This window comes from Spermophilus citellus, assembly GCF_964194105.1.
Source record: "Spermophilus citellus genome assembly, chromosome: 3".
NCBI lineage: Eukaryota > Metazoa > Chordata > Mammalia > Rodentia > Sciuridae > Spermophilus > Spermophilus citellus.
Genome location: NC_138184.1, coordinates 139,659,321 through 139,685,338, shown reverse-complemented (window position 1 = coordinate 139,685,338; position 26,018 = coordinate 139,659,321). Strand labels below are relative to the sequence as shown.

Genomic DNA, 26,018 nt, shown 5'->3' with positions numbered 1-26,018 from the left:
CACTGAACTACATCCCAACCCTTTTTACTCTGTTACAGGTCTTGCTAAATTGTAGAGGCTGGCTCAAACCTGTCATCCTCCTACATTTTAGCCTCCCAAATTGCTAGGATTAGAGGTATATGCCACCATTACATCTAAGTTTTGTTGTTTAAAAGTTAATATTAGTTTTTCCTTTAAAATATGTTGACAATATTCATACAATAAAAAAGCATGTACTGAATAATTATTATGAGCCAGGTATGATCATAAGAACTTTGCATCCATTCTTATTTGTGTGAATGAACCTAATGAAATTCTCATCCGGAGGGTATTTATGGTGGATTACTGGTAGAGTTTACCTTTTTTCGACATTCATCTGTAACCAGCTTACAGTTGTCAATGATATCTGAAGACAGAAAGCAAAACAGGCATTAAAAGAAAATATTCAGATGTTACCAGTACTGTGAATAATGTCTTAAAGCACAAGTCAACCAGCATGGTTATTACAAATTTTGGTCTCAGTGCTATAATTCACATTAGCTAAAGAAAAGAAGTGAATTTCTATCAAGAAGTGGAAATGGCCTGGCATCAAATTAAAAAGCTTCTGCCCAACACGGGTATGGTGGTACATGGCTATAATCCCAGCAGCTTGGAAGTCTAAGGCAGGAGGATCGAGAATTCAAAGACAGCTTCAGCAAAAGCAAGGCACTAAGCAATTCATTGAGACTGTCTCTAAATAAAATTCAAAATAGGGCTGGGGATGTGGCTCAGTGGTCGAATGCCCCTGAGCTCAATCCCCAGTGGCCCCCCTAAAAAAGAAGAAATATAAATAGCAAATATAATATAAAAAAGTCCAACATCTTTAGCAATTAGAGAAATCAAAAACCTATACCAATATTTCATCTTACTCCAGTCAGAACTGCAGTCATCAAGAATATAAACAGTAACTGGTTGTGGTGGCATATATCTTTAATCCCAACTGTAACTTGTTATTAACAAGTTAACAAAATAAAAAGGACTGAGGATATGGCTCAGTGGCAAAATATCCCTGGGTTCAATCCCTGGTACAAACAAAAGAACAAAAACAAAATAAACATTAATAATAAATGCTACAGGGCTGGGGATGTGGCTCAAGCGGTAGCGCGCTTGCCTGCCACGTGTGCGGCCCAGGTTCGATCCTCAGCACCACATACAAACAAAAACGTTGTGTTCACCGAGAGCTGAAAAAAATAAATATTAAAATTCTCTCTCTCTCTCTCTCAAAAAAAAAATTAAATGCTACAGAGGATGTGGGGGAAAAGGAACACTCTTAACACTGTCAGTGGGATTGTAGATTAGTATAACCACTCTGAAAATCAGTATGGAGGTTTCTCAAAGATTAGGAATAGAACTACCATAGGACCCAGATATACCACTCCTTGGAATTTATCCAAAGGATAAATATCAGCATACTATATTGAAACATGCATGCCCAGGTTATAGCAGCACAATTTATAATAGCTAAACTATAGAACCAAGCCTAAATGTCCATCAATTGATGAACGAATCAAGAAAATATGGTGTGTGTGTGTATATATATATATATATATATATATATATATATATATATATATATACAGTAGTGTTTTATTTAGCCACAAAGAGAAATGAAATTGTGTCATTTGAAGAAAAATGGATGGAATCTAAAAATATTTTAGGGCTGGGGATGTGGCTTAAGTGGTAGCACGCTCGCCTGGCATGCGTGCGGCCCGGGTTCGATCCTCAGCACCACATACCAACAAAGATGTTGTGTCTGCTGAGAATTAAAATAAATAAATATTAAAAATAAAAATATTTTGTTAAACAAAATAGGACAAACTCAGAAAGCCAACGGTCATGTTTTCTCTCATATGTGGAGGCTACAGAGGAAAAAGGAAAAGAAAGGTGTGTGCGGTGTTCTCATGAAAACTGAAGGGAAACCAATAGAGGAAAGGACAGGAAGAGGTGACATATCAGGGAATGATATTGGTTTAATTCAATTTTATATTGTGTGCATGTACCAATGTGTAACCAAAAAATCATTACATATAATCTTTTTCTAAAAATATTTTTTAGTTGTTGATGTATCTTTATTATTATTTATTTATATGTGGTACTGAGGATTGAACCCAGTGCCTCACGTACGTGAAGCAAGTGCTCTGCCACTAAGCCACAACCCCAGCCTACATATAATCTTTTTAAAATAGATGGACACAACACCTGTATTTATTTATTTTTATGTGGTGCTGAAGATTGAACCCAGTGCCTCACATGTGCTAGGCAAGTACTCTACCACTGAGCCACAACCCCAGCCCCCATTATGTATAATTATAATGTGCCAATAAAAAATATGGAAAACATGCAAAGGGAAGGATGGAGAGAGACAGGAAGAAAGAAAAAAAGGAAAGAAAAAGAAGCAAGTTAAGAGTTAGGGATATAGCTCAGTAGCAGAGTGCTCGCCTTGCATGCATGCCCAAGGCCCTAGGTTCAATCCCTAGAACTACTCTGCAAAACAAAACCAAAACTAAAACAGTTTCAAAATCTGAGACTTAGTGGTTCCTCACATAACCCCTGAGCCAAACAATTCAAGGTCTTCAAACACTGAATTGTGTAGTGACTGTTCCCATTTTCATCTTCCATTTTAACTAAAGAGAAGAAACAAGCCGGGTGCAGTGTCACTTGCCTTTAATCCCAGCAATTTGGGAGACTGAGGCAGGAAAATGGCAACTTCGAGGCCAGCCTCAGCAATTTAGCAAGACTCTCAGCAACTTAGTGAGGCCCTGTCTCAAAATGAAAAATAAAAGAAGTGGGGGATGTAGCTCAGTGGTAAAGTTCCCCTGGGCTTAATCTCCAGTAGTACCACAAAAATAAATAAACAAATAAATTAAATAAATAAAAATAAAGACAAAACAAAACAAAAATTTCTCCAAAGAGGAATTACTGACAAAAAATAAAAATCCTATTAACAGCCTTCCTCCAACCACTTTTTTTGGGGGAGGGGCAGTGCTGTCTCAAGGAAGGCATTACAAGATCTACCATTAAGCTCCATCCCCAAGCCACAGTATGTGTTAAACACTATTTCTTTAGGTTGAGTCAGAGTTTAAAATCCATTTAAAATTTTTTTGAATAATTAATAGACTACAGATGGTGAGATATATTAAGTTTCTATATCCTCCGCTATCAAAACCACACATAAAAAGAACTATTTATATAATAAGGGGGGAAAACCCAAATCCTCAAAATACAGTTAAAAGGGCTGGGATTGTGGCTCAGCAGTAGAGTGCTTGCCTAGCCCGTGCGAGGCCCTGGGTTAGATCCTCAGCACCACATAAAAATAATATAAAGATACTGTGTCCAACTACAACTAAAAAATAAATATTAAAAAAAAATACAGTTAAGAAAAAGCAGGTCCCCCTGATTTCCATATCCAAAAGGAACTTCCAGTCATCTCACAAGTAATATAGATAAAAAGGATATCTGTGATTAGTTTTATAAATTTGTTTAAGAATATCACACTTGCTGATTGCAGTGGTGCATTCCTGTAATCCCAGTGACTTGGGAGGTTGAGTCAGGAGGATTGGGAATTCAAAGCCAGCCTCACTAAAGGCGAGGCGCTAAACAACTCAGTGAGACCCTGTCTCTAAATAAAATACAAAACAGAGCTGGAGTGTGGCTCAGTGGTCCCCAGTACCATAAAAAAAAGAGCACCATACTTACTATGACAAGTTGGGCATCTTTTCCCTTTGTAGGAAAATCTACTTAGTGTCATATCAAAGTCTGTTATTATCTGTAAGAAATAGGAGAAAGGCATTATGTAAGCACAGCCACCATGACCAGGATTTCTTTATTGCTATCCAAATACATACCTTCTTAGAAGCACGGGACCATGCTTAGGTTACTATTTTGACATTAAGTTTTCTAATGCTTTTCACATACAACATCCTGAAAATGACTTTAAATACAAGGTGATATCTTAAGTGCCCTATATTTATCACCAAATAAAATCTGATTAATCAGCCAGGCATGGTGTTACACACCTATACTTCAAGGATTTGGGAGGTTAAAGCACAAGGACTGCAAATTCAAGGCCAGCCTGGATTAATTTAGTAAGACCCTGTCTCAAAATAAAAGCTATAAAGGGCTCGTGATGTGGCTTAGTGGTAGAGTGCCCCTGGGTTCAATCCCTTGTACCAAACAACCACCAACCAAACAAAAACAATCAGTGTAGAAAGTTATAAATTGTATGTGATATGGTTACTTGATTTCTTTTTTGGTACTGGGGACTGAAACCAGGGGTGCTCAACCATTGAGCTACATCCCCATTCCTTTTGAGAGAGGGCCTCACTAAATTAAAAAAAAAAAAAAAAGTTGCTGAGGCTGGCCTCAAACTTTCCAATTTTCCTGCTTCACTCTCCCTCAGTCTCCCAAGTAACTGGGATTATAGGTGTGCACTACTGCAACCAGACGTTAACTTGCTTAATACTTAATACTGAACAAATCCTAAAGTTTGGGGGCAGTGGGTGTAGGGACAGTGGTAGAAGGTACTATTAGCATGCACAATGCCTAGGGTTCAATGATCAGCACAAATAAACAAATGAAAAATAATAAAAGAAAATGTTTATATTAAGGCTATTAATTTGTGTTTCCATTAGAGTATTCTGTTTTAGACAATTCTAGATGTCTTAGATTTCACATTCCAAGAAACAGGCCAAAAATGTCCACTTAAACTTGTTTTACTCAGATGTTACCAAAATAGGAAGAAGATGAATGACACTGTTTGAATATTAATAATAAAATATTTAAACAATAAAGACATCTGCATAATTAGTCTACCTGAAGTTTGGCAGCTCCTCCTTTGATAAGACCACAGAGAGTTTCTTCTACTCTTGTAGGGTTCTTGATACGAACTGAACTTTTCTGGAATTCTGGCATCTAAAAGGCAAAAAGAAATGAACTATTTTACTTCCTCTTTTACCAGGTTCCTATGATACCAACCATATGATATGGTTACTCGACTGTCTAGGGAGAAAACATTACAAGCAGAAGCTTGTATTACTTGAACATATAACAATGTTGAGACAATATTTTAAATATGTAAACTATCATATTAAGTTACCATTTAAACACACACAAAATTTAACTCAAATCAATAGTTTTCATCTAGAAGATTAAGGTGATAAAGTACCCAGGGTTCGATTCCCCAGCACCAGAAAATAAAACAAAAAATCGACACTTGTGCTAGGTATGGTGGCACAATTCTATAATACCAGCAATTCAGAAGGTTGAGCCAGAAGATTGCAAGTTTGAAAATAGCCTCAGCAACTTAGTGAGGTCCTAAGCAACTTAACAAGACCCTGTTTCAAAATAAAAAATAAAAAGGGCTGGATATACCTCAGTGGTTAAGGCCTCCTCCTGGGTTCAACCCCCAGTTTAAGAAAAAAAAAAAAAGCACTTAGTTTATATTCATGTTCATTTAAGACAACACCACACCCTTCCCACCCCTACTGCCGCCCAGTACTGGGTTTTAAACTCAGGGGTTCTGGGTGGTTTAAACACTGAGCTTTAAACCCCAGTCCTTTTTTAAAAATTTTATTTTATTTTTGGAACCAGGAATTGAACTCGGGGATACTTGACCACTGAGCCACATCCCCAGCCCTATTTTGTATTTTATTTAGAGACAGGATCTCACTGCGTTGCTTAGTGCCTTGCTTTTGCTGAGGCTGGCTTGAATTCAAGATCCTCCTGCCTCAATCTCCTGAGCCACTGGGATTACAGGCATGTGCCAATGCCCCCAGACTTTTTCTATTTTTTTTGTGACAGGGTCTCAAAAAGTGGCTGAGGCTCTAGCCTGGAATTTGAGATCCTCCAGCCTCAGCCTCTCGAGTTGCTAGGATTATAGGTGTGTACCACCATACCTGGCTACATTTTCAAATATTTCTCAACAGAAAGGAAATATTACACAATTTTTCCACACAAGTTTTTGTAAAGATAATTACAATACTTTAAGTATTTTTAAATTTGAAAAGTTCTTTAAGATCTTTCTTTTTTGGTAGTATATCCTAAATAATTCATTCATTTTTCATTGTATAATTTTTACAACAGATTATTTCAAGTTAAGATAACTATAAAAAGTATCAGACCACCTAAACTTAAGCCACTACCAGGCTGGTTTATGAAGACTTTAGGGTTATTCTGCAACCTGTACACTCAGAAAAATGAGAAATCATAACCCATCTGATTCAAATGTATGATATGTCAAGGTCATTGTACTGTCATGTGTAACTGATTAAAACAAATTAAAAAAATAATACAAAAAAAAGGAAACAACAACAAAAAAGCTTTAGGGTTGCTCAACAATTTAAAGTGTTCTTGATTGTTTCTATCTTATCACAAGAAAAATGAAACTCATCAGAAGAAAATGTACAAGAACATAGTGCTCTTACATTATGTATGCAGGACCCGGAGAGGGATATTATGGATCATTTTAAAGTCAGATATAAATCACAGACAACAGTAGCTCTAACCACAACTCTATACTAGTTATACTCTGTAATCTTTATTTATGTGCCTTTATTCTGGATTAGTTACCGCCAATATTAACATTTATTTCATAAACATATTATTTCATAACATATTTATTTCATTTTAAGTACATATTTATGTACTTAAAATTCCCCGAGGGCTGGGATGTGGATCAGTGGGAGAGCACTTGCCTAGCATGTGTGAGGCACTGGGTTCAATTCTCAGCACCACATAGAAATAAAAAAATAAAAATAAGCCAGGTGTGGTGGCACACTCCTGTAATCCCAGCAGCTTGGAAGGCTGAGGCAGGAGGATCTCGAGTTCAAAGCCAGCCTCAGCAATGGTGAGGTGCTAAGTAACTCAGTGAGACCCTGTCTCTAAACAATTTAAAGTACAAAATAGGGCCAGGGATGTGGCTCAGTGGTTGAGTGCCCCTGAGTTCAACCCCCAGTATCTAAAAAAAAATATAAACAAATAAATAAATAAATAAAGGCCCACTCTCAACTAAAAGATATATTTAAAAAAAATACCCTGGACTACTGTTCGATAATCTGTCTAGGTACATCTATCAGATTTTGTTTTTCCTACATATGGTCAAGAGTAGAAAAAAATCAGAAAAGCGGTAGACTGTTTAACAAAGACTAAAAGATGACATAGGTGTACAGAAAAGCAAGGTACTAACATTAAAAATTTCCTCATGAATGAAAGACTTAGACCTACCAAACACTAAATTTTGGGGTGGAGTGTGCTGGGGATCAAACCTAGAGCCTCAGTAATGCATGGAATCTATCACTGAGCTACACACCCAGTCTCTACATACTTAATTGTTAAAAGCCATGTTTAAATAGGATGATAGGCTCTCCTGCCATACAAGCAACCTTGATGCAGAGATCCTTTTAACTTTGTAAGGCTTTAAAGAATTTCAATGGGGCTGGGGATGTGGCTCAAGCGGTAGCGCGCTCGCCTGGCATGCGTGCGGCCCGGGTTCGATCCTCAGCACCACATACCAACAAAGATGTTGTGTCCGCCGAGAACTAAAAAATAATATTAAAAAAAAAAGAATTTCAATGGATTAAAGGTTATATAAACATTTATTTTACAGTGATTTTTTTCAAGAGATGAGACAGGAAAACAGGTACTTGCTCCTACACTCCTTTTTTTATTCATTAACCTGTTCATTTCCTTAACAAGATGTGTCTCCTTTGGGCCAAATACTCTTCCCAGATGCTAGGGACATGATGCTGAACATTATTTAGACTTGTTTTCTTGTTGAGTTTAAAGAAACATTACTGTTTTGGAAAACCCTTTTGTAGCTCCTTTACAGATACCTGACAATCAAATTCTGTTCTTACCTCAGCCACAACTGGCAAGTACATAATAATGAGCACATGCTTGATTCAATAAGTAACTTACGGCACAATTTATGAGTAGCAAAAGATCTTTGTCACCAATGCTGTTTTCACTGAGAAAACTGAATGTTTTATTTCAGTGTGTCCACACTCAGTAAGATGTCTTTCTTGTCTCAAGCAAATCACTCTCTCAAAGGTTCAGATAACAGAAGGAGTTTATCCCCAAGACCACTTGGTGGCTCCAGTCAACCAACATACCCTGAATTCTTGTCAGGCAGGCTTTGCTCCTTCTTCAACAGTTTACATTATGGCTTATTACAGAACAGTTGTCTTCTAATCACAAATGATAAAAGGTTTTAGACCCATACTAATTTTCTTTAACACTGTATCATAATTAAATTATGTTTTCAGGCAACTCAAAATAACTTGCTCTCCAAAAAATCTTTTAGGCTGACTTCAGCTACACTAAAAAACTTTAAGCTTCGTTTATTCTAACTCACAAGTGATGAAAGAGAACCAGTGGCTACAGACATTTACACAGCTATGCCTCTGGGCAAAACACAAACATTTGTTTCAGAAAAATAATATAAGCAGAATACTCAAATAGGTCTGAAGTGAACTAAGATAATAGTAGACAAAGAACACCTCTTTACTCCAGAGAACAATAGGATGAAATACATATAATACACTCCTCTGCTAACACACACACACACACACACACACACAGAAATATTCCTCAGGAACTCAAACATTCTAGAATGCAGTCCAAGAAACAGAATCAAAGACCACAGAGGATCAGAACATTAAGAAGTTGAATGCAGGAGAAGGATGAGATGTATCACATACTTTTACCTCCCAAGTCCCTTCTTTCCATATCTCTCTTGGACAAAAACAGACTTGTTTGGTGGCACATAAAACAACAATACTTCAAATATGAAGGGCAAGTTATTTTCAATTGTCCAAAAGCTTTTCAATTTGATTATAATAAAATGGTATGAAAAATAAATATAGGGCTAAAAATTTCCCCTGTGATTAAAGAAAAATAATGATCATCTGCTAAAGCTGCCGTAATGTAAAATGCTGGGGAAGGAAGGAACAAAACCTTTCTGACAAGAATCTAAGTATATATGTTGATAGAAGCCTACCTAGAATCAATACAAGATCATTAACACCTAAAATACATTTATTGTATCTGGTCTTTAATATACTGTATTTGTACAAATAAAATAAATGCCTAATGATTAGTCTACTTCCAAATCCAAAAAGCAAGGATTTCTAAATAAGCTGTTTTCAAAGTTAATTTTACTCACAATTCAATAGCAGTATTAAATAATTTTATATCATCTTGTAGATACTTTAGGACAAGCTAAATATGAATATCTCTATTGTATAGTCATCAAATTTCTGGGCTCTTCTTGGTATTAATCCAATAATAATGTACCAGACTAATGATCATCCTAATTTCAAGAATGAAATTATAACATCATCAAAGTTTAATAATACACAAATGCATTCCATTTATAATAATGTATTGTTATTTACCCCCCTCTCCCCACACACACATTGGGGATTGAATCCAGGGGCACTTTTAACACTGAACTCCATCCCTTACCGTTTTTATTTTTACTTTTGAGAGGTCTTGCTGTTGATCCTCCTGCCTAAGCCTCCCATGTAGCTGGGATTACAGGTATGAACCACCATACCCAGCAGTTATTATTACACCTAAACTCAAACTAAGGGTTAGTATAATTCAGTACATACAAATAATACAATTCATATTTTAACCAATGATAAAATTACTGACAGGTGTAGTGGTGCCTGCCTGTAATCCCAGAGACTCCAGAAACTGAGGTTGGAGGATCGCAAGTTTGAGGCCAGTCTCAGCAATTTACCAAGGACCTAAGCAACTCAGCCAAGACCCTGTCTCAAAATAAAAAATAAAAAGGGTTGGGGATGTGGCTCAGTGGTTAAGGGCCCCTGGGTTCAATCCCCAGTACCAAAAAAAAAAAAAGAAAAGAAAAAGAAAAAATCATGCATTTCCAAGTTGTATGATAACAATCTTTCCTAACAAATATTTGGCCTTCCTCCACATCAAGGAAGAGAAGGACAAATCCATCTATTCATTCAACACAAAGTATAAGACAATGATTGAGCAGCACTGTAAGAAATAAAAAGTGTTAATAAGATACAGCTTCTACTCAAGGCACATATTCGCTAACATTGACTGCAATATAGGAACCCAAATAACTACACATTGCAAAGAAGTCCAGTAAAATATAAGAGAAACAGAAAAAATGAAGATCACTTGTGTTGAAGCTAAGGAGGAAGAGCCAACCCAACTGAGAAAGGGGTGGAGAAGCAGTATATGCTGAGATTGGAGAGCTATCAGAGCATGATCTAATGTGAGAAAAAGAGAAACAGCTGTTTGTCTTGAATTTGTTTTTTGGTCTCCTCTAGTACTAGGGAGTGAACCCAGGGGCAGTTTATCACTACTCTTTACCTTACTCTTATTATTTATTTTGAAATAAGTCTCCATAAGATGCCACAGCTGGCTTCAAACTTGTGGTCTTCCAGCTTCAGCCTCTTAAATAGTTAGAATTACAAGTGTGTACTACCACTCCCGTGGAATTCTTGCCTTTAAAAGCACTTTGACCTTTCCATGGCAGGACAGTCAACACGACATGATGAACATTCATTCTGTACTAGAGTCCTGTGTACAGCTCTTATTTTTGTGATCACTTGAAAGGGCAAGGGGTTGACAATGAGTGGATACTGTTCTAGGTCTTTATAAACATTTTCTCAATAATCTTACCTGCAAGGCAGATGTGATCTGTATTTAGAAATAAGGAAACTAGAGCTTATAGTGTAAGGTCACAGCCAAAACTTGGACCCAGGTCTCTGACTCCATACTTCACTATCTTTCCAAGATACCATAATATTTCTGGAGCATGATGGAAAAACTGAGTGTCCAGAATACAAAAAAAAAAAAAAAAAAAAATCTGAAGGCACTACCAATTAATTATATGATAGCTGTGTCTCTTTGCATTTGTAGAGTGAATAAGTATTTACATATCCATTGTGCCAATGCTTTGCAGATATTATTTTATACAATTATTATTTTTGTAAATAAAATAGTGACAGTCTGAAAAATTAAATTAAATGATCACACACAAAGTAAGGTACAGAGTCTGAGTCCCAACCCAGGTGTTCAGAGTTTAATTACAGTCATTTTAATTTAGAACAGTCTGTAACAGAGATTGGACTAGGGGCCTGTTTGTACATGTGAGCCTCTAGTTTTTAAGTGTAAAAGAGCTGCCAACATTTGAGAACTAGGAGGTTTCAGTTAAAATACCTGCTTTCTGGCGTTTCATGAAAAATGTGGAGATCTGGCCACAAGCCCAGAACCAAGAAGTAGCCACCTCCTCTAGCCTGGCCCCAGTCTCCAGTTAATCACAGTCATTTACACCCTTTCCTCCTTAACATCCATTAGCTTGACCCTTGAAGACTGTGAGTTCGGGAGCTCTAGACGGTGCCATGCTGCTGTCTCTGGCAACCACTTGACATGGACTGGGAAATGTAGGGGGGATGTTGGCATTTTATTTTATTTGAGAGTCCAAAAAAATGTTTTCAATACTTTTAATAAATTTCAGATCTGGAAGTGATATGTGCCACTTACTAATAATGATTAGCCCTTTGTGGTGCTTTAAACTTTACAAGGTTCTTTCACATGACTTTATTTAATTGAAATATCTTATTCTACAGAAGGGAAACAAGCTCAGAAAGATTAAGTGATTTGCCCAAAGTTACACAATCAGTCACAGAATTAGTCAGAGAGCCAGATCAGAAATTGAAACTTTTTACTGTGGAGAATACTCATAATGGAGCCTCAAATGACTCTTCACAGGTCCTCAGTTGGTTAAAGGCACTCCTTGAGGCAGGTCATTTTCTTCCCTCCCACTCTCCCTCCCTTGACAGGTTATTGCTGTTTTGCCTAAATTAGCCTTGAATTTGTGATCCTCCTGTCTCAGCCTCAGTCACGGGGATTACAAGCATGTGCTACCACACCCAGCTTTAACTTAATTGTGCAGAGAAAAGAGTGTGTAAAATCTGGAGGGAGAGGTTTAGAGCCAGATCACAAGAAAAGTAATACCCTGAGGACCTGTCAATGTATGAGATCTATCAACATTAAAAAAAAAAAAAGCTTAAATCAAAAATGGTACAAATTAATACAATGAAGAGTAAAAAAAAAAAAAAAAACACAACTTTTACTTGTTTTCCTGAATAATTTGAATAATAGTTTGAATTTATTACTACTTGCTTCTAAAAGAGACAAGAGTTAGAGGGTCCTGGCCCCAACCAGTAACAAATCATATAAAGGGTACCATTATCATTACATTGTTTCTAATGGTAGAAAATTTCTACATCACTCTGTATTTATTTTGGGTTAAAAAAGTCAACAAAAATAAGAGTTTTAGACTGGTTTAATTTTATAGAGATATATGCTCAATCCCAATGAATCAAACACCAGAACATGTAACAGATGTATCATGTCCATGTCCATATGGATTGAACCATACAAAATAGGCAATGTTGGAATAGTTTTGAAAAACATAACAGATCCATATGGTTTAACAAAACAGCAATAACTAAACTGACGACTTAATCATCACTTTGAGTCAACTTTTGACTTCAATCATATACTGGCTAAGACAAAGTAAACTGAACAAGAGATTTACCAAGCATGACTAATACATCTCCTTGCTAAGTTATGTTCTAAGTTATAGGCTCAAAGCAGAAAAAAAATGGAAAGAAAGAAGAAAAATTAAAAAGAGGAACAGAGGAAGAACAACAACAAAAAGAACCAAAAGAAAAATAAAATAGATCACGAGGTAGTTTTTCTTTTTTTTTAATATTTTTTTTTTTAGTTGTCAATGGACCTTTATTTTATTTATATATGGTGCTGAGAATCGAACCCAGTGCTTCACACATGCTAGGCAAGTGTTCCATCACTGAGCTACAACCCCAGTTAGATAGCTCTTTCTTTAAAACAGGTTTTTAGGTTAATCAGTGGATACTAAGCTACATTTAAGAGTCAAAAGTTCTGGTACACTACTGCACAGGGAGGGACTATAGATAAAAAGTATGTACTGTAAAAGTGGGGTGCAGGGGTGCATGCCAGTAATCCCAGAAGCTCGGGAGATGAAGGCAGGAAGATGGCCAGTTGAAAGCCAGCCTCAGCAAAATCGAGGTGCTAAGCAACTCAGTGAGACCCTGTCTCTAAATAAAATACAAAAAGGGCTGGGGATAAGCTCAGTGGCTAATCATCCCTGGGTTTAATCCATGGTATCAAAAAAATAAAATAAATTGACAATCATTGCACAATGTCTACATGTAGCAAAAAATCTGATACCCCACTGATATGTACAATTTTTATTTTTGTAATCAGTTAAATAAAGGAAGAAAAGCGTTTTCCAAATTGTTATTTCTAGGATTCAACGTTGTGAATATAGAGAACTGATGCAAATGTGTATTACTAAATCTGCTACTTACATGTCTAAAACACTAGCGTGCAGATTATTTACTGAGCGCTTATTTTGTGCTATTACAAATATTACATACTTTTTGTTTTTTGGAGATAGGGTCTTAGTAGGGCCTTGCTAAATTGCTGAGGCTGGCCTTCTGCCTCAGCCTCCCTAGTTGCTCTATTACAGGAATGTACCACCACACCCAGCTTCATACTTTTTCATTATATATGAGAGCAACATGAAGTTGGTGATTTCACAGTGGTCAGATTATTGCCCTCAATCAATGACATCATAGCCATTAAGAAATGAGTTAAGGGTGGGGCATAGCTCAGGAGAAGAGTATCTGACTGTAGGAATGAGTTGAGATTTAAGGCTATCTATAGTTCCAAAGCCTATATTTTTCTTAACTCATCCTAATACACAAACTCAATTGTTGTGCAAGAAGTATTAAAAAAAAAAATTAAGGGCTGGGGTTGTGGCTCAGAGGTAGAGTGCTTACCTGGCATGTGTGAGGCACTGGGTTAGATCCTCAGTACCACATAAAAATAAAATAAAGGTATTATGTCCACCTACAACTAAAAAATAAATATTAAAAAAAAATTTAAGGGCATTCTACTCAGTGGTAGATTGCTTGCCTAGCATGTATAAAGCCTTGGGTTTGATCCTCAGTACTGGTGGGTAGGGGGGATTCATTCTGTATGGTTTAAATGTGTTGTTGAGCAAAGAAATTTAGCAGTAAAAGGAATAAAATAACCATTTCATGTGCTGAGAAGCAGTATAACATTCATTTTATTTAAAGGAAAAAAAATTCAAAGATACCTTTAAAATTAATTCAACAAGCAATGTGAGGTTCTATCCATATAAAGTTTCAGTCCCAAAATTATCTGGTTAGAGAGAGAAGCAAAAGAGGTGAAGATTCACCATAATAAATGGAACTGGAAATAATCAAATACCCACCATTTTGTTAAGTACAGCAGGCTCTTGATTAGTCATATCTTGGCTATCCAATCTTCTGCATTTTCCCCAGGTGATGTCACAGCAAAAGAGAGAAAAAAAAAAAGGTATACGTGACATACATAAATTTCAGGCTCTTCACGTATGCTAATGACATACTAAGAGGGTCCTTTTGGTATTATTTAAATGCCATGTTATCTCAGGCATCTTTTTCTCTTTTCCAAGAAGTTCAGCAAAGGATTCACTCTATCCAGCCAAGTTTTGGCTTTAAAATATTATACACAAGAATTTATATGGTGCTAAGAAGATATGAATATTAAGTTCATATTTGCAAGAAAATGCTTAATTGCAAGAATATTTTATCAACATTTTCTCTGAATGGAAAGATACAGTTGTAGAAAAATTATGTGTTGGCACTACTGAATCAATGTAGGAATATAAAAATGAAACAAAGTAAGAAGAATGAAGAAATCAACCAGGCCTGGTGGTACATGACTGTAATCCCAGCAACTTCGGAGGCTAAGGCAGGAGGATCACAAGTTTGAGGCCAGCCTCAGCAGTTTAGCATGGCCCTAAGCAACTAATGGAGACCCTGTTTTGAAATAAAATGTATAACCAGCTGTGGGTATAACTCAGTGGTAAAGTGCCTCTGGGTTCAATCCCCAGTACAAAAAAAAAAAAAAAAAAAAGAATAAAAATATACAAAAAAAAAAAATCAAAATGTACAAAAAAAATTTCCATTCCATTTTCTTTTAATAAAATCTTCCAGAGTGGGAAGTATCCCTGGGTTCAATCCCTATCACCACCTAAATAAATGAATAAATAAATACCATTTTGTAGCATAATACAACTAAGATCTGAGTTGTGTTTGAATCTAACATAATATCTGGCACAATGTACATATTTTAGATGTTTTGGTAAAGTTTATATGTATTTATTCATTAAACCAAAAAGTTTAAAAATGTCCCTTATCATTATTCTGACTTTGTCTTTCTTGCACTATAAACCATAGGGAAAATTACTAATTCATTTTCAGTCTACACTGATTTTTACTTTAGCCCAGATAAGTAAGATTTTATAATTAAAATTCTGTTTCATCCAGGTAAAGTGGCACATGCCTGTAATCCCAGCAACTCAGGAGGCTGAGGTAAGAGAATTCCAAGTTCAAAGTCAGCCTTAGCAACCTAGGTAGGCCCTGAGCAACTTAGCACGACCCTGTCTCAAAATAAAATATAAAACCAGCTAGGGATGTAGCTCAGTAGTTAAGTGCCCTTGGGTCTAATCCCTGCTACCCAAAAAAGGAAAGAAAAAAAATATTACTTCAAAGAGCAACTTAATTGAAGGAGGAAAACTTGACTTTTTCTTAAATTTTATTATTAAAAGGTGTATAACAAAGACAGTTGCAGTGGCTCCTACTGTAAGCCCAGCAACTCAGGAGGTTGAGACAGGAATATTCAAAGTTCCAGGTCAGCCTCAGCAACTTGTCTCAAAAGGGATGAGGCTCAGTGGCTAAGTGACCCTAGGTTCAATCACTGCTACCAAAAACAAAAAACAAAAACAAAAACAAAACAAAACAAAACAAAACAAAAAAAAAAAAGGAAAAGAAAAGAAAAGAAAGCTGGGGATGTAGCTCAATGATAAAGCACCCTGGGTCAGAGAGAGACAAAAAGGGAGGAAGGAAGGGTGGGTTTGTTGGTTGCCGATACAGCTCAGTGGTAGGGTGCCTCTGGGTTCAATCCCCATTAAAACCAAAAAATAATTCTAATGGTCTCTTCAAATATCTTAACAAAAAAAAGGAGTGATCAGAAACTTGAAAATGACCAGCTTTTTACAATTCATGGATATGCAAATTTCAACTGAAGAGCTTTCATACTTCCCAGTCATCACTGTTAATCTGACTAGAATCCATCCTTATTCAAAGATGATCTCACATGAAATGATACTGCCATCCTTTTGTAAAAATCTGAGGTTCTGTATCACTTATGAAAGTATAAAGACTACGGCATAAATGTCAGCCTTCTGGCACTATCCAAAGACAGACATTGAAAATGAGGACAGTGTATTTTTAACCAATAGGCTTGTAAACCTATACCTGGTGTATACAAAGTTCTGCTTGCTCTGCCAACAGTCATCTGTTGCAGATGCTTCAACAGAAGAGTTGCTGGAAAAAACACATCAAGTGTAGAAGACAAATTCAAAAATAGAAAACACTACCCTTGGACTCTGAACTCTCTTCAAAGGTGGTTTTAAAGTTCTTAGATCTGGGATCTGCAAATGTGTACTGGAAAAAAATGTGAAAACTGAAGAAAATTTATTCCGTATTCTTTCAATATGAGGCTAAGGTTTCTACCATAGCAGTGTTCATGACAAGGGATGTGTAGAACAAGGCTAAAGACTGAATAAGAGGTAAGAATTTCACTTAAATGGCACAAACTTGATAAGTAAAAATTCTAGATATGGTATGTCATACTAATATTTCACAAGTCAATTAATGAAAATCGGTATGTCTACATGAAAAAAATTCATTTGCTTTAAAACAAGTCTTAAAGTATCCGAATGCAAACTAAGTATTTTTAAAGACCTGTATATTTTCTTTTTGAACCCAGGGGCACTCTTCAACTGACCTACATCTCCAACCCTTTTGATTATTTTTTGAGTCTGGGTCTCACTATGTTGTTGCCCAGGCTGGGTTCAAACCTGCGATTCTCCTGCCTCTGCCACCACTCCCCATTCCCCGCAAGCTTATTTTTTGTTTGTTTGTTTGTTTTAAAGATGTCACTTTCTTAGAAGGGTTAGCACATGAAAAAGCAAACTATAAATTTGTTGTTGTTGTTTTGTAAGGTTAGAATCATTTTCTTGTGGCATTTCAATAATTCTCCCTGAGAATTTTAATTCAGCAATGAAAAAAAGATTGCACAAATGGGAAAGTGAAACTTACTCAATAGATATAACACAAAAATGAAGCTGAATAAAAGGGATAATAGAGGAGGAAAGAGAATAAGAAATAAATTTCAAAGGTTTTTTATTTAAAAATTAGCAATTCTGGGCTAGGGTTGTGGCTCAGTGGTAGAGCCCTCATCTAGCACATGCAAGGCCCTGGGTTCGATCCTTAGCACCACATAAAAATAAATAAAATAAAGGTATCGTGCCCAACTACAACTAAAAAATAAATAAATAAATAAATAAATAAGCAATTCATATAAATTATCTTGGTAAAAACAGATCAGTCAGAATTTTAGATACTTGTGAAAATGGACAATATCAGAGCTGAGAATGCATTCCTTTATCCTTCCTGCTCTCATTAATTCTAATACCCAATGGCAGTTTTCAAGATGAATAAACCAGGACAGGTAGAAATTAAGTAACTGATACTGATGACCCTTGAAGCACCCTTGAGTTCTTCTGCCCTTGACTTTGTCCTAGAACAATATCACAGATGGCAAGCTCTGCCCACAGATGCGGAGCTTGGGTGATACAACCAAGCAAAGGGCTGAGGGTATAGCTCCAGTGGTAGAGCACTCATCTAACATGTGGAAGATCCTGGGTTCGATCCCCAGTACCACCAAAAAAAAAAAAAAAAAAAAAAAAAAAACAAAAAACTAACTACTTTATGAAATGGCCTGCTGCAGATTTAACTTTTCTGATTTAAAGTTGGGGGGTTAAATGGGGCTGGGGTTATGGCTTAGCAGTAGAGCTCTTGCCTGGTATTTAAATTATTTAAATATAACTTAGCGTACTGTCTCAGGCTTTTACTGTAATATACATATTTGAATCTTGAGAACATTGTTTACTTTTTTTTTTTGGGGGGGTGCAGACAGCAGTGCTGGGGATCGAACCCACAGTGCCATACCACTGAGGTACATCCTCAGCCCCATGTATGAATCTTAATTCTCAATATTCAAGTTGTTACATCAGCAATACAACTTTTATCAACTTATAAAATATATCAGTGTAATCTCAGTCTATAATACCCTGAGGTAAGGCTCAGAGGCACACAACAAAAACTAATTATTATTCTAAGCCAAAATAAACTATACCTAATCCTAGTGACACAAAGCATGTAGCTACCATCAAAACCAAATCACAGAACAAATGAATGAAAAGCAAACTTGGATCTTACATTATTTTTCCCCCAACTTTGAAACACTCCTAACTTCCTCCTAACATCAAAATGTCAAACAAGAAACTCTTAGAATGCATAAAATGTAATTTCTGAGCCCAAGACACTTGAAACTTTTATACATTCAGATCTTTGCAAACTATAGTTTTATACTACAATGGATTGTTCTACTTTTATTTCCTAATTTGAATTTTTAAATGCCCCAAATTTTCAACAAGATAAAGAATCAAAAAACTATCATATAAAAAGTTAAACACAAGAAACTCATGTTTACATGAAATGCACACACTTACCCTGAAGGTAACCGGACCGGCTACACAAGCGAAAGAAAATTCTTCCTGTCTAAGAAGGACTAATATAGAACAAGGTGCAACTGAGGGCGGTTCCAAAAGCCTTAACCAAGCCCTATGCAAAAACAGTCTTGTGACGCACTTCTGCACAGTGCTTTATTATGCCTTGGGTGACAGCCCTCCTGGCTCTGAGCTAAGTCACCAGACTACAGAGTACAAGCAATTGGAAAAAAAACCTCGATAGTTAATTAAGAGAAGGAAAATCGGTACTATTATAACACTGACAGCCAGCTCTGCAGTGTAAGAAGGAACCTCTACATTAACGCATGCATTCCCTTCCTTGTGGTGTTTTGGTCTGTCGGGTGCTTAGGAAAAGTGCACTTTTCAGCATAAATACTATATTTCAATACAAAGTGAAAAAAAAAAAGGCTTGGTAGGTGGTGGAGGGCACTGGGGAAAAGAGGATAGGAAGCTATTGCTCAATGGGTACACAATTTCTGTTTGGGGAGATGAAAAGAATTCTGAAGGTGGATGGATGATGGAGCTGGTTGTACAACAATGTAAATGTACTTAAAGCCACCAAACTACACTTAAAAATGGCTAAATGTCCAGGTTGGGGGCACATGCCTGTAATACCAGCTGGAGGCTAAGGTAGGAAGATCACAAGTTTGAAGCCAGTCTGGGCAACCAAATGGAACCCTGTTTCGAAATTTTAAAAGGGCTGAAAATGTAGCTCAGTAAGTAGAGTGCCGGCCTTGCCTGTGTGAGGCTCTGGGTTCAATTCCCAGTATCAGAAGATGAAGGTTATTTAAAAAAAAAAAAAAGTTAAAGTGGTATATTTTATGTTACATGAATTTTACTTATAAGTAAAAATAAAAGATCTCATTTAAGGCTTGTGAACAAAGACATGATGCAGTCAATAGAATATGAGTAGTCTTTACTACAGGGCAGTAGATTTAAAGTGATTTTTATGTATATCTACATATTTTTTCATATTTAAAAATAAAGTTTAATAAGACAATGACATAAAATATGAATACTAGGCTTTATTTAAAAAAAAAAAATGGAAGAACTGGGCCTGGCAGCCTGCCATCCCAACTGCTTGGAAGTCTTGGCCAGTGGTACACAGCTGTAATCTGATCTGCTCAGGAGACTGAGGCAGGAGTTCAAGCTTAAGCCTCCAGAGCACCTGGGACTATAGGTGACCAGGTCTAGCTCTTTCAAGATCAGTTGAGGCAACAAGGGAGAGTTTGTCTCAAAAAGAAAAAAACAAAACAAAAAACCTGGAAAAATGTTCCTTTTCTGTTAAAAATAAAAGCAGCATGGAAAAAAATACAATAGATTCACAGAATAGATTAAAGAAGTTTGAAGTTTTCTATTAAAAAAGAAGAAAGAAAGAAAAAACAGCAATGGAACTGTTGTGATTAAAATATTTTTATTTTTTTGAAGAGAACTAGTCTTGCTCTTAAACTGAGTAGTAGGTTGGCAATATGCTAATATCATGTCAGGACCTGAGAGATAAGTTAGAATATGAGCTCAGGGAAGCTTTATCATTAGGAACATAACTAACCTACAAATATGTAAATACATATTATTTTATCAGCACTCTCTACTCTGCAGGCAATATTTCAGTTTTTTCAGTAAACTGAATTAGCATTCTGTATTAAGCACAACACAAAAAGGTTTTAATTGCTTTTTTTTTTTAAATTTATTTATGTGGTGCTGAGAATTGAACCCAATGCCTCACACATGCTAGGCAAGTGCTCTGCCACCAAACCACAACCCCAGCCCCTTGTTTTTTCTTTTAGAGATCAAGTCTTGCTTGTATTTTCCAGTTTGCAACTCCTGGACTCAAACCATCCTCCTGCCTCGGCCTTCCAAGTAGCTGAGATTACAGGTATGCACCACCCAGCTCAATTTTGTGTTGATTTATCCTAAGGAATAGGTCAATGCACAAATATTTTGTTGCAAGGAAGTTTATTGCAGATTTGTTTTATAACACTGGGATACTGCAGACCTCAATGCCAATACCTAAATGATCAATAATACAGGAGAAGCCAGTTCAGTGATGCACACCTGTAATCCCAGCTACTCAAGAGGCTGAGAGGCATGAGGACCAACAAGTTTGAGGCCAACCTGGGTAATGTAGTGAAACCCTTAACAAAACTTTAAAAGGTGGGGGGAGGGGCTGTAACAATACAGGAGGAATGGATAAAATTGCAATGCACACATGAAATTTAAAAATTAAGCAGCTCTTGGGCTGAGGATATAGTAGAGTGCTTGCCTCCCATGCATAAGGCCCTAGGTTCAATCCCTAGCACCACACACACACACACACACACAAACAAAATAAAAAAATAAGCAGCTCTTAAAATTTATTATGAAAAATAACTAAATGTATTAAATTCTAAGTACCTGACATTTCTCATTCCATGTAATACTTAAAATAATCCTAAACTGGGTATGGTGGTACACACCTTTAGTCCCAACAATTTGGGAGGCAGAGGCAGGAGGACTGCAAATTCAAAGCCAGCCCTGGCAACCTAATAAGGCCCTAAGCAACTCAGCAAAACCCTGTTCCAAAGTTTAAAAAAAGGGGGGGAGGGGATGGGGATGTGGCTCCCTAGTAAAACACCCCTGGGTTCAATCCCCAATACCAAAAAATCAAAACAAAAGGAATCTAGAAGGCATGTGCTATTAACATCCTCATTTTACAGTAAATTAAAGCTTATAGCTGGTAACTGGCAGAAATGGATTAAAAAACAGGCTTCTCTGACTACAGAATCCATTCCTGCAGATTACTAAATGGTACACATACATTGAAATGTACATGGTATACTACTGAAATATATACAATCTACACGGTACTCATTGAGACATACATGGTCTAGTATTGTAAGGAGCCAAAAAGTTGAGTATCTAAAGCAAGAGCCCTATTTTGGGAGGAAAAATCTTTGTATAAGAATGTCTAAGGAATAATAAACAAATGATCATATCAGTGATGTGTTTAGGTGCTATATGTATTTTATTTTTTGGTACTAAAGGATGAATCCAGGGGCACCTTACCACTAAGCTACACCCCCAGTCCTGTGGCTCAAGTGGTAGCACACTTGCCTGGCATGCGTGAGGCACTGGGTTTGATCCTCAGCACCATAAAAAAATAAATAAATAAATAAAGATATTGTGTCCACCTAAAAAAAAAAATTAAAAAGTAAATATTAAACAAAAAAAAAAAAAAGAAAAAGAAAAAGAAAATGTACCACAAGAAAAGAACAAGGGCATAAGAGAAGCATAAGAAAATGAATTTTGCTTCAAATAATTTATTATTTTCAGACTAGATACAAAGAAGCAAGAAGTCATAAAAACAGGTTCTTTAGCAGCAGGATGGACTTTGATCTCTGTTCATAATGAATGTACCCTGTTGCTTTGGAGTTTCCTTACTCACTATCATACAAACAGAAACCATTCATATTGCTCCTATTGGCAAGCTCCAGATTTTAAATTAATATACAAAAGAGCAGAGAACTTCTCATACAGGACTCAAATTCCTGCAAGATTATTTTCCTCCCATTATCACACTGAAATTGGAAGTCTGTTTTTATTATTAACAAGTATGGATGTCTTTGTCAATGGAGAAAGGAATACATACTCACACTTCTGAATAACTAGTCAGAGCTTTTTACATACTGTCAATTATTCAATGAACCTGAAATACTGAAAATTACCACTTCCTATTTTGCTACCAAAACATTTCTCAGGCTGGATGTGGTGGTGGTACATGCCTATAATACTAGAGACCTGGGAGGCTGATTCCAAGTTCAAGGCCAGCCTCAGGAATTTAGCAAGACCCTAAGCAACTTAGTGAGACCTGTCTCAAAATCAGAAATACAAAGGGCTGGAAATGTAATTTGGTGGTAAGCACCCCAGGTTCTATTCCCAGTACACCCCCCCCCCCGCAAAAAAAAGTTTCTTTGAAGCCGGACATAGCAATGCACATCTATAATTTCCGGGTACACCTATAATCCCCGCAACTCAAGATACTAAAGCAAGAAGATCATAAATTGGAAGCCAGCCTCAGCTATTTAGTGAAACACTGTTGTAACATAAAAATTAAAACTGCTGGGGACCTAGCTCAATGGTAAAGTGCCCCTGGGTTCACTTCTGAGTACTTTTAGATGAAAAAGTGAAAGAAAAAAAATAAAAGGGACATATTTGTACACAACCCTTGACCCCCCCAAATCCATTTAAACAATCACAGACAAGTACAAACACAGTAGCTACAAATACATTCACTGATCCATTGTTTACTGTAATGAAAAATGGGGGAAAGCCAACACAGTGGCACACGCCTATAATCCCAGAGGCTCGGAGGCTGAGGCAGGAGGACCACAAGTTCAAGCCAGCCTCAGGAACAGCAAGGTGCTAAGTAATTCAGTGAGACCCTGTCTCTAAAATACAAAACAGGGCTGGGGAGGTGGCTCAGTGGTCGAGTGCTCCTGAGTCCAATCCCCAGTACCAAAACAAAAACAAAAACAAAACACAACCCTAAAAATAATGGGGGAAAACAATCTAAAATGTTCAACAATGAAGAACTGGCTAAATAAATTATAGTAAGTATTAAATTTGTGATCAGGGAATAAATTAATTAGAGAAACATTATTAACAATGTCACAGTATGATGTCATTTATAGAAAAACTATACTTAATTTTCATGTGCATAGAAAATAACAAAAGGAGGACTGAGGATGTAGCCTAAAGGAAGAGGGCTTGTCTAGCATGCATGAAGCCCTGGGTTAAATCCCCAGCACCCCAATAAATAAATAAATAATAAACAAAATGAAAAGGGGTTGGGGATGTAGCTAAACTGACAAGGTGCTTGCCTAGCATGCATGAGATCTATGAGGCCCTGGATTCAATATTTAGTACCTCCCTCTCCCGATCTCCCACAAAAAAAATAGAAAGAAAATAAAGGAAGCACATGTAGTACAATGATTTTTTTAAGGCTGTGAAAATTATAAATTACTTTTATTTATCTAAATGCATTAATCATTTTCTACAAACCTTTTTTAATTTTGTGGTGCTCAACATTGTAAGACATAAAAAAAGACTCAAGGGAAAATAGATATTGACAATGGACAAATTCCTTACAAATGATGGATCACAATTCAAGGATTCATGAGACCTTAATTATTAAGATTTTCCATAGGACATAGTGTCACAAAGCTATAATACCAGCTACTCAAAGGCTAACATACAAAGATTATAAGTTTGAGGCAGCCTGGGCAATTTAGCGAGACCCTGTCTCAAAAAAACAGCTTGAACAGAGTCCTGGGTTCAATCCTCAGTATAGCCCCTGTCTTCCTAAAAAAGACTTCTCTAAAGCTATGTCCATGATTGCAAATCCTTGAAAGTGAACTGCACGAGTTAATATTTTTTGAAATCCACAATGAATCATATGAACTGAGCACGTTTTTTATTAGGGAGGATTCCAAAGTGATTCAAATGTATGTGGAAGCTTTATGCTTTATAATAACCATGTTTCTCATACAGTTTTAGTAAAATTAAATATCAGTAGCTTAAAATGAAATCTGAGGGCTCCAATAAAGTATTGCATATAAATAATGTATTTTATAAATTCATTATTTAATTGAATGTACTATAAGAGAGTTTCATATCTAACAGAAAGTTAGACAAAATTAGCTGTAGTACAGAAAGCAGGGCATAAGAGAATTAATGTTTACTGAATAACTACTATGTGGTATAAACATTTTTTGCTACATTAGGTAAATCTTAACCTGAGAAGACACTACTAAGAATATAATTCTTAATATAAAACCCTGAAGGGTCAAGGGGGCAAGAAGTATTTAGGCAAATAGTCTCCATTCTAAGATAACTGTAAACTGGGCTTAGAAAAGTGAAATATCTTGTCTAAGGATAAACCATTAAAAAGTAGCAGAGCTGAAATTTAAAACAACAGATTTATCAACTACTAAGCTTTTACCCATAATCTCATATTTTACACCACTGACTAGTAATAAAACCACAGATTATATATATATATTTTTTTTCAAGAGAATACTTAGAAGTCAAGCACAGAGGCACACACATACTCCCAGCTACTCTGGAAGGCTGGGGCAGAAGGCGTATGAATTTGAGACCAGCCTCACCAATTTAGTGAGAGCCTGTCTTAAAATAAAAAATACAAAGGGCTGCAGACATAGGCTGGTGGTAGAGCACTTGTCTAGCATGTGTTAGGACCTGAGTTCAATCCCAGTACCAAACAAAAACAGAAAAAGATGTTCTGATCCAAATGTGTCTCTGTTCCACTAAAGTAAATGAATCAATCTGTACTGAGATGATGTTCAGATTTTTTACATCTTTCAGACTCAGACCCTAATATCAGAATTAAATACATATACATACACAGAGAATTACAAAACAGTCATGGAATGCGAGACATATTTTCTCACCTTACCAAAATTTGGAACACAAAGACACACACATAAGTTGTCCCTTAGTATCCACCAGGCATTGGTTTCAGAATCCCCGAAAATGCCCAAATCCAAGGTGCCCAAGTTCCTTATATAAAATGGCCAGTATTTGCATATGAAATACATGCATCCTCTGGATATTTCAAATCATTTCTATATTACCAATAATACCTCTCAGAATGTAAATACTGTAACAGCAATTGTTATACCGTATTTTTTTAGGGCATAATGACAAGAAAAATGTCTTTATATATTCAATAAAACATAATTGTTTTTACAATTTTTTTTGTTTAGGACTTGAGGATAAGCCATCCCCAAATATACAGGTACACACGCACAAACACACACACACAAAGTTGTGCACAAAATAGAATAAAACATCTATATAATATGTAGTTTGGAAAAATTTAAGAATTTTAAAGATCAGGGCTGGGATATAGTTCCATGGTACAGCACTTGCCTACCATGTACAAGGCCCTGGGTTTGATCCCCAGATCAAACACTTTGATCCTTTTTTTTCCTGAAGAGAAAAAAAAAATTAAAGATCAGCCATATATTGATTGACAAAATTACCGAGGAGTAACTTTCCCTAAAAGTTTCAAAGAGAGTCAAGATTAGACTGAATGCTGACTCTGCTACTCACTAGCTACTTCCTAAAAAATAAAATTAAAAAAAAAAACAAGTCCTAACTAGACTTATATCTTTTTTGTTTTATTTTATTTTATTTATTTATTTATTTATTTATTTTTAGTTGTTGACAGACCTTTATT

General features: G+C 36.2%; 1 protein-coding gene across 3 annotated transcripts in view; it reads right to left on the bottom strand.

Moving 5' to 3' along the window:
• The window catches only part of NT5C3A (5'-nucleotidase, cytosolic IIIA), a 49,058-nt gene that overhangs the window by 7,610 nt on the left and 15,430 nt on the right, over positions 1-26,018 (bottom strand). The window contains exons 1-5 of one of the 3 annotated variants that reach the window (XM_081287907.1): positions 18,761-18,856; positions 14,351-14,405; positions 4,831-4,929; positions 3,715-3,784; positions 339-385 (exon numbers count right to left, since the gene is read on the bottom strand). In XM_081287907.1, coding sequence (XP_081144033.1) covers positions 339-385; positions 3,715-3,784; positions 4,831-4,929; positions 14,351-14,386 — 252 coding nt within the window. In that variant the 5' untranslated portion in view covers positions 14,387-14,405; positions 18,761-18,856. Of the gene's footprint in view, positions 1-338; positions 386-3,714; positions 3,785-4,830; positions 4,930-14,350; positions 14,406-18,760; positions 18,857-26,018 lie in introns of those variants that run through there. The other 2 variants (XM_081287908.1, XM_081287906.1) reach the window with 2 other exon arrangements.